At 56.2% G+C, this 9,579-nt stretch overlaps 1 protein-coding gene across 2 annotated transcripts; it reads left to right on the forward strand.

Annotated features, from left to right (window-relative positions):
• Window positions 1–8: 8 nt before the first annotated feature.
• SFXN3 (sideroflexin 3) lies at window positions 9–8,444 on the forward strand. 2 transcript variants are annotated; one of them, XM_086680669.1, is made up of 11 exons: window positions 9–325; window positions 2,567–2,730; window positions 3,395–3,569; window positions 3,918–4,012; window positions 4,386–4,461; window positions 4,625–4,710; window positions 4,972–5,099; window positions 5,281–5,330; window positions 6,166–6,215; window positions 6,696–6,743; window positions 7,009–8,444. In XM_086680669.1, the coding sequence occupies exons 2-11, from the start codon at window positions 2,570–2,572 to the stop codon at window positions 7,103–7,105; spliced, it is 966 nt and encodes a 321-aa protein (XP_086536795.1). In that variant the 5' UTR covers window positions 9–325; window positions 2,567–2,569; the 3' UTR covers window positions 7,106–8,444. The 2 variants fall into 2 exon arrangements, with proteins under 2 accessions (XP_086536795.1, XP_025773785.1); XM_025918000.2 differs by lacking the exon at window positions 9–325 and adding an exon at window positions 687–1,325.
• The last annotated feature ends 1,135 nt before the right edge of the window (window positions 8,445–9,579 follow it).

Genomic DNA, 9,579 nt, shown 5'->3' on the forward strand with positions numbered 1-9,579 from the left:
CCTGTTTCGGGCGCTCCGGTCAGGCGTTCGTCACCTGGGCTGAAACCCCTGCAGTTCGAGTTCTGATGCCCCACCACGCCCCCACGAATTTAGGGTTTGGGTCACGCCTCGCCCCCTCCCGCTACCGGCTCAGCGCAGGGGAGCCCAGAACCGCGTCTTCTCCAGGCCAAGCTAGATGCTAGGGCTCGGAATTGTCACCCCTTCGCGTCACCTGTGAGGCCTCAGTGAAGGAATGTCACCTGGGCAGTGGGGGCGTGAGCATGCGGTGGGCAGGAGCGTGGGCTGGCGCCTGGGCTGCGGCAGGCGTGCCCTGTAAGGTGACTGGGTGAGTTGTGAAGTATATGTGTGTGGGGTTGGGTGTGGGTGTGGGTGTGTGTCTGAGTGTTGACTTCTTTCTCATGCGTCTTCCTTCTATGTCACAAAGTGTCTCTCTGGCCCCTCAGTTCTGGAAAGGGGACAGAGTGGGTCACTGGTTCCAGGACACTAGGGGGAGGAAGAATCTTTCTGAGCCACTTGCTTGATGCAGACAGAGCTACCTTGAGCCTTCTTCCCCTACACCTCCCAGGGCAGGGACTGGGGCTAGGTCTGTGGTGCCGGGATAGGGATCGGGGACGTAAGGAAACTGGGACCTAGTGGAGCTAGGTAAGGAGGGGGCTGGAGGAGGAAAAGGGTGGGGACATAGAAGGGGCACAGGCACGAGCGGAACGAGATTGTGGAGGACTGCGAATGCCCAAGTGCTGTGAGAAGAGCTTGTGAGAACTGGGGTAGGAGCCCAGGGGGCCAAGTAGGCAAAGGCCACTGCCAAGGCGGCCATCTAGTAAACAACCCAGGCGGTAACCCGAGTCCCTCCGGGCGCACCATCAGAGGATGGCCCCTCCACGCCGCCAGCCTTCGTCCTGCGCCCAGGGAGGCTTCGCCCTGGGCACCTAGACGCGTTGCTGCCGAAGCCGGGTGCCTCCCGAGGCCAGTCAGGGGACTGCAAGCAAAGGGGGCAGCGCCCACGGCTCCTCCCCTCCTCTCTAGGCCTGGGGACGGGCCAGAACCTATTCCCCGAGCCCTGATTGGCTTTGGGAGGCGGCGTAGAGCCAGCTCCCTGCAGCCGGGGCTGGGGGCGTCGCCCCAAATGGCACCCACCGCCCCCAGGCTCTGCCAATCCCTGGGCACGCCCGGCGGACGCGCGGGGGTTGCCCCCGCCCCTCCTGCCTGTCAGCGTCACGCGTGACGTTACGCGTGATGGGTTGGGGGGGCGGAGGCAGGGGCGACGCGCCGAGAGAAAGGCGGGTCCGGGAGCTGCAGAGGCCAGAAGCCCAGGAGCTCAGCAAAGCGTGAGTGCTGGCTGTCCGGGGCGGGGTTCGCGGGGTTCAGGGGAGTAGGAGGTTGAGGGCTGAGAGGGAGGGAAGCCTGCCTTGGGTGTGCTCTCTGTCCTACCCGGATTCAGTATCTTCGGTTCTAGGGAGGTGCTTGGGGCACGAGGGGAGGTTGGCTGGTGGGAGTAATGTCAGGGTGGGGCCTTATGTGGTCACACATTCCCGTGTCTGCAGTTGATGGATATGGGGTGTGTGTGTGTGCGCGTATGTGTGAGTGTGCAAGTAACGGTCTTTGTGGGCTAGTGTATGCAGTGCGTGTCCGCCGTTTGTATATCTGTGTAGGGCATGTACGTATCTTTGTATGTGGGTATGTGAGTGTGAGTTTGTGAGAGAGGGGAGGGTGTCTCCTCCAGTGCGGGAGGAAGTGCGGTTGGAGAGGATTAGTCATATTGTAGGATTTTGCCTAACACAGCCAGCCGGCTGCTTCAAGCTTTCTTCTTGGTACTGGGTGGAGAGGGCACTTACTGACTCCTCCTTTCTAGACGTAGGTGGCTTGGGGAGAGATGGGTGGGTGTCTGTGCCAGCCCTGCCCAGCTGGGGAACAAGGAGGGCCTTGGGCCATTCAGTGTGGGTTGAGAAAAATGCCCCTGGAGAGGGGGACTTGTGCATGACTGCGAGCACGCATGCTTGGCTGGCATCAGAGTCCCCTATTTGAGATCTGGAATAGATAAGCCCTGAAGTAGCCAGTGAGCCCTTGTTCTCCTCCAATCAGGGGCTGGGGTGTGGGACGGCTTATGCCATCTTCCCAGACAGCCTTGGGGGGTTGTATCTAGGTCTTAAGGCAACTGGGCCCTGAAGCTGACCTGAGCATGCCTGTATAATGCATATAATACACACTTTTGTGCACACAGAGCACAAGAGTAGCTGCATAGGATTAGTTGCTGCTGTTGCATCAACTATACACGTGTAAATCCTCCCTGATGAAGAGCTGCACAAGGCCAGGGTGCAAAAGAGATCTGTTTTTTCTGGTTCTGTTTTCCCCTGCCCCCTCCTCCAATGGCTGCAGGTCTCTGAGCCAGGGCCTTGCCTGGAAAACAACTCCTCCCCCCAACCGTTGCTTACCTATCTGGAGTCACCTTGAGCTCTAGAAGGGGTTGGTGATAGGCCCAGGGACCAGGGCAGAGCCACCAGAGGCTCCCGTAGGTAGAGCTCTTGGACTCCCTCCTTGGAGTCCTCCGATCCTGATCTTTGCTCTGCAGAAAATGGGGGAGTTGCCCTTAGATATCAATATCCAGGAACCTCGCTGGGACCAAAGCACTTTCCTGGGCAGAGCCCGGCACTTCTTCACCGTTACTGACCCCCGAAATCTGCTGCTGTCTGGAGCACAGCTGGAAGCTTCCCGGAACATCGTGCAGAACTACAGGTAGCCCGCTGCCCCGTCCGAATGAGACCCTGGGGTACTCATTCCCTGCCATTAATATGGTACCTTTTGCATCTATCTCCTCAAGTTTGAGAGTGACCTTGTCCCACTCCTTGACCCCTTTACTCCCTAGCTCTATATGTTGGAATCACAGGCAACTATGGCGCAGCGCTTCAACCCAGAGAATTTCAGGGTGTTTGGGTTGAGGAGGTGGCATTGATATTTGTGGGTGGGGGGCTGCTGTATGTTTCGCAACCCTCCACAGGGTCCTGTCCCACTGCTAGGCCCACCCTCTTCAAGGACAGATGGGGCTCAAGGTTGAGTCCCAAGGAGATAGGAGAGCACCCCCTTGTCCCCAAGAGGAAATACCCTTGAGATGCCCCCAGCCATTTTTGACCCACTGGAAACTACCATTACCCATGACCAGGCATTTAGGCAGAAACAGAAGGGGACCCTTCTTTATGTGGCTAGAAGGAAATGGAAATAGGAGCCCCTCTGCCCTTCTGGAAGATTTGACTCCCCCCGAGACAAGGAGCTCCTTTATTCTGAGACTCAGGGCCAAAGTTCCTGGTCCTCTGGCCAGACTTACCCTGAGCTAAGTGGTCAGGGCTGGTGGGGGCAGATCTGCCCCTAGAATTGCCTGTCTGTTCCCTGACATTCTCTGCAGGGCCGGCGTGGTGACGCCAGGGCTCACTGAGGACCAGCTATGGAGGGCCAAGTATGTGTACGATTCTGCTTTCCATCCGGACACGGGGGAGAAGGTGGTCCTGATTGGCCGTATGTCAGCCCAGGTGCCCATGAACATGACCATCACTGGCTGCATGCTCACCTTCTACAGGCAGGTCCTGCCCCGTGTGTCCCCTCCCTGAGCACTCTGTCCAGGCTAGAGTGTAGCCTGATGACTAGGTGAGGCCAGTTTGGGCAGAAAATAGTGGGTGAATGAGAGCTTGTGTTAGAATCCCTCACATTCCTCAGAACTCAGCCCCAGGGCTCCTCCCACCCCAGAGACAAGTGTATGTGGTCGTGTCAGTGGGGAGGGTCGTGCAGAGGTCACCGAAGCAAGTTCTAAGGTCATCAGCTGGGTCCCTCCTGAGGGTTTGGGAATAACCTTTAGGGTTTCTTTATTAGGGTTTGAGGATAAGGGACACTGTAGCAGGAGCAGCAGTAAGTGTCTCTGTTCCCTCAGGAAGACCCCGACCGTGGTGTTCTGGCAGTGGGTGAATCAGTCCTTCAATGCTGTTGTTAATTACTCCAATCGCAGCGGCGACGCTCCCATCACTGTGGGGTGAGAGCTCATCCCCTCACCAGGACTCCTCCCCCCCCACTCTCTCCCTGCCCTGGCCTCCCCAGGCCTACCATTGCTCCCTCTTGTCTGCTCCTGTTTCTGAGTGCTCCTGCAGCCAGTGACTCAACTCCCTCCCCTCAGCCCGCCCCTCTCCCCACTCTCCTGGCCTGAGGGCTCAGGGTCCTCTTGCCTGTGCTAAGGGAGGCCCTGTCCGAGGGATTGGAGCTTCCAGGCAAGTCTATGCTGTAGCAGGGGAGGAATTTCTCTGCCCGTCACGCCTCACGTATTGAGGATTTTGACGTGTCCCTGAAGGAAAGAACCACAGGCTGGACTGTTCACCTCCAACCTTGTGTCCTGCCTCTTCCACCCACAGGCAGCTGGGAACAGCTTATGTGAGTGCCACCACTGGGGCCGTGGCCACAGCCCTGGGACTCAAATCCCTCACCAAGGTAAATGCCCCCCCATTGTACTGCCCCCTCACTTACCCTTGATCTGTCTCCCTCTTCCCCATCGCTCGTCCACACCAACCTACAGGCTCCCCACATCCCTCCCCAGAGTTCCTCGCCACTCCATGGCCCTTAGGACCACTAAAGGATATATTTCCTCCCCCAGCACCTGCCCCCCCTGGTGGGCAGATTTGTCCCCTTTGCAGCTGTGGCAGCTGCCAACTGTATCAACATCCCCCTGATGAGGCAGAGGTGAGTGGCTCCAGCTCCTGGCATGAAGGCCCAGCGTGCAGGTAGGCACATCATCCCGTCATGCCGACTGGCCCATGGTGGGGACCGTCCTCTCCCTCTCCAAACAGAAGCTTCTGGGCACAGTCTCAGTCTGACTCTGGGATCCTAGAATGATATCTGAATCTGTGATATCTGACGGGACCCCAGGGAATAGCTGCCCGTGAGGGCAGTGCAGGTAGGATGTGGGCCTGTGATCTGACCCCCACCCCCTTCCCTTTTCAGGGAACTGCAGGTGGGCATCCCAGTGACTGATGAGGAAGGTCAGAGACTTGGCCACTCAGTGGCCGCTGCCAAGCAGGGAATCTTCCAGGTGGTGATATCGAGAATCTGCATGGCCATTCCTGCCATGGGTGAGGCAGGGGTGCCTGGGTGGGGCACGGGAGGCTCTAAGAGAACGGGGTGCATTCTCCAGGGGTGTTGAGCACCCCCCGGGGGAGTGGGAAGAGTTGTGAAGGGGATCCACCCCTCCTCACGATTCTGACTTTCATTCCACTAACTCTTACCTCCTCTTCTGCCCTGCTCTCCCTGCAGCCATCCCCCCGGTGATCATGGACACTCTGGAGAAGAAAGACTTCCTAAAGGTAGGCCACACCCACCTTTCCCACCCTGGAAGAGGTGACGGCTGGGAGCAGAAGTGACCAGTCCCCAACCCTCTTTCCAGCTTGGCCCAGGAGTCTGAGACTTGCTCCCTGTTGGCCCCACCCCTGGGCTGCCGCCTCCACCTTCATTCATTCATTCAGCAGGAAGGAAGTGGGCTGGGGTGAAGGAACACTGAGGGAGCAGGAGGAGAAGATAAGGAAAGGAAGGAAATGGTTTCTGTCCTGAAGAGAGCTGGTATCACTCCAGAGGCCTCTTGACACACACGGGGATGGACCACCACCATCACACTGGCCACTATATTCATGCTGTCACCTACCGACAACAATGAGACACACAGGCTCACACACGCACGAACAGAACAGAGAAGGCACAGGACTACAAGTTCATTTATTGAATCATTTATTCACCAATTTATCTTGAGCACCAGCTGTGCCCACTGGAGGAACCGAACGCTGGTCCCTGTGGCTGGAGGGAATGGAGAAGGGCGTGCAGAACAGGAAAGGGACAGATTCATGCATGCTACTGGGACGGGAGCGGAGTGTTAGAGGAGGCTTCCTGAAGAAAGCAGCTCCTGGAGGAAGTGCGGAACCAATCCTGTGAGGGGAGAGTGGGTGAAGGGACACTAGGGAGGGTGTCGCAAGTAGGCGTGGCTGGACTGGAGGCTGGTGATTTGGAAATTCCAAGCCTGTTATGGTCTTGGGAGAAAGAAAAGACTCAAAGGCAGGGTTGGTGGGATAGAGCTGTGGTAGGGGAAATGCGGTAGGGACTAGGGGAGGAGGGGACACAAGCCATCCCGTTGCCTCTGTCTCCCTACAGCGTCGCCCCTGGCTGGGAGCGCCCCTGCAGGTGGGACTGGTGGGCTTCTGGTAAGTGTGTGGGGACTTAGCTAGGGTGTGTGGGAGTGCCCTTTCCCTGGTGGATGTGGGTGGGTATTTGCTGATTTTAAGATGTTTATGTACATCATTCATTCATCCATTCAGCTGGTAGGGCTCTTAGACACTTGTAGGGCATGTTGTGTGTGTTAGCAGGTGATCGCCACCCTTGAAGGTCAACAGTCTAGTTTAAGACATTCTAGTCTTTGTGTACAAGAGGAAAGCATGGAAATATACCTTTTGGTATCATCCAGGAGTTTCATGCACGTTTAATTTCTGATTCAGGCACTCACTGGCTGTGGACCTCTGGGTCATTGCCCTGGAGGCTCTTTCCTTAGCCAGAACCTGATGTCAGCGTTGGCCTTAATCAATCTCTACCCCTAGGGGCTGTCTCCAGGGATGGGGTGGGATGCAGGGAGGCAACAACCATAGGTCAAAACTTCACAAACCTTCCCAACACTCTTCTCCCCCCAGCCTGGTATTTGCCACCCCCTTGTGCTGTGCCCTCTTCCCCCAGAGAAGGTAAGTGCTGCCCCCCGGGCTTGGTTGGGGGCTCTGAATAGGTCTCCGCATCTCTGGAACCCAGTGACCTTAGGGTCCTTTAGTGTGTTCCAGGAGGAGGCTTGGCAGACACTAGACTTATTCTGGGGGTGGGGACTTGATGGTGAGCTGGCCCTTCTGGCAGTTGAAGGAGACTGTCCAGCCTGGGAGGAGAGGTGGTGAGCCCTTAGGCTGATGCAGGTTGGGTTGAGGGGATCCTCAGCCTGCCTGTGCTGTTCTGTTGCAGCTCCTTACATGTGAGCAGGCTGGAGCCAGAGCTGAGAGCTCGGGTCCGTGAGCAAAACCCCAGCATCGAAGTGGTTTACTACAACAAGGGGCTTTGAGGGAGGGTCAGCCCCCGGACCCCTCCCTCACCTCCTTGGGCTGCTGCTTTGGTGGAGCCTTGCCATCCCTGCCACTTGCCCCTCTTCCTGGTACCGGGCGGGGGCTTGGTGGGGAAGCAGCCATTGAGACCAGCAATCCATAGGCTGAGAGGTGCCCCCGTTAAGCCTTTTTCTCTCCTCTCTGGTTTCAAAGAGCAGGGCCACATAACCCCTTTCTCCTGTGCTCCTATGTTGATGTATGTACACACATGATACGTGTGTACGTGTGTGTGTACATGCTGTCCTAGAAGCTAGGAACGGACGTGCTGTCCTAGGATGTCCTGATAATCTGGCTTCTCCTCTCGGCCTCTTGCCACCTGTCAGCCAGCCAGGCTGCAGGACTTCCCTGCCTAAACAGTTCCACTGGCCAAGTCATTTCTGACAGCACCTCGAGGGCCCCTTCTGGACACAGGAGTAGCCAGGATCTCTGAACAGAGACTGAGGGATACTAGCAGGCCAAACGGGCCCGACTCCTTCCAACTTTTGCTTCCTGGCTCCCAGGAACCGGGCTGGCAGAGAAAGACATATCAGGGTAAGGGAAACGGGGAGTTTGTGCACCCCCCCCACATCCTGAAAGAGCTCATTTCCTCTCCTCTCCTCTGTCAGAACAAAGGGGTGGCATCCTGTACCACTCTCGCCATCCTCCCATCGCCCCCACACTGCAGTGTGGACATCTTTAGGTACATTCTTAGGAGTTCTTGGTCTGCTCTGACATCATAAACTCAAATCTACACCAATAGTCCCAACCCAAACCAAAAAGCCATGGAGGCAGAGAAAGCATTCCCCCTTTAAGAGCTCCCAGAGCCCCCTCTTGCAGAGGGACACAGCTGTGGGAATGGTGCTTAACCTCAGATACCACAGGTATCTGAGTGGAGACAACTAGCACACCCTCAAGGGCAACTAGGCCCTGAGTGTACAATCTTAAGACAGGAAATTCTGTGTTCTCTTGACTCTTGTTAGACATTCAGCAGAACCCTGACCTTAGCTCCTCTTTTTTGAGGCTTGGCCCTGCTCCTACCTCCACTCCCACCCCCATCTCCCAAGAGGAAGAAGGGCCCAAGCATCCATAGCTGGTCCAAAGGGCAGGTAGGCTTGGGAATGGAATGCATGGTGTTACACTCACAGGATACAGAGCTTGACCTTGACTCCAACTCCCATGAGCTCTAGCTGAAGCAGTGGGTGGTGCGGACGAAGGCCCCAGTGGGATCCTCTAAGAGCATTTTTGTGCTCCCCCAACTATCTGCTACCAGTGACTAAAACTATGATGCCATTGTTACTCAATAAACTAAAAACCGATCTACTTCTTGATCTTCACTTGATTCTGCGTCCTGAGTGCTCAGGAAGAACCAGTCTCCTGCCTTCAGCCTTCCCTCCCCCACAAAATCTAGGTTCTAGCTCTTCCCTCCCTTCTGTATGGATCCTCAGCCCCCAGCAGAGGGCACTCTGAGATTAGAAAATCAGTCCTCCATCAGCACCTAGAGTGCTAACTAAGGGGATGTAGATGCCTTCTATTCCCTTTGCAGATAGAGTCCTGGCTTCATTTCATTCTTGGCTAGGAAGGCTGATCCCACCTACCTACCAGCTCAGGCTCTGGGCTTCTTGGTTCCCTTCAGGCATTTGGCATGGGTTGGTGGGCCTCTGGTTCCCAGGGAAGCCTCTGGAGAGAGGAAGGCTAGGGACTGTCCAGCTCCATCAGAGAGAAGTTAGGGCACCAGCACACCCTCCATACCCCTCCATGCCCCCACCAGCACAGCACAGGAACAAGCCTGGCAGGGACCATTTGCTAGTTAGCACCCCTCCCCCCCCCCCATCAGGACCCTCCACTCCCTCCTTGTGTAACCCTTCCCCCCCCCCCCCCCCCCCCGGGGAGAAATGAGGCCAAAAGTTCATGCCTCTGAACAGATGGTGAGAGCTACTATTAAACAGTTTATAGTTAGTTGCCTCTCTTACCCCAAGTCTTGGCTTTGGAAGATTCAAAGGAATAAACATGTATGAATCTATGATAAAATCCATTGCCTACTCCCTGCAGGACATACCCCCATCTCCCCTTTTTCAGCTCCAAGCTCTCACACTAGGTGGTGGGAGACAATCTTTGGGACTGTATGGTCCCACAACAACCTGAAGTGAACCTGGTACCTTGGCCTGGACTCTCTCACTCCTCTTGGGAAATGGAAGTTTCCTTGTATGGGCAGTGGGGGTGATACCAGCTACTGCTCATTGAGCCATACGTGTGGTGCTGGGCCAAGTGCTTTAAGTCCGCCTTTTGATCTTCACAACCCACTGGGGGACCAGACATGTTATGTCCATTCTTAGCAAAAACACAGGCTTGAAGACATTTAAAAAGTTGCCCGTGGGGCGCCTGGGTGGCGCAGTCGGTTAGGCGTCCGACTTCAGCCAGGTCACGATCTCGCGGTCCATGAGTTCGAGCCCCGCGT

Source organism: Puma concolor, chromosome D2 (genome assembly GCF_028749965.1).
Source record: "Puma concolor isolate L17-30 chromosome D2, mPumCon1.1.hap2, whole genome shotgun sequence".
Taxonomy (NCBI): Eukaryota; Metazoa; Chordata; class Mammalia; order Carnivora; family Felidae; genus Puma; species Puma concolor.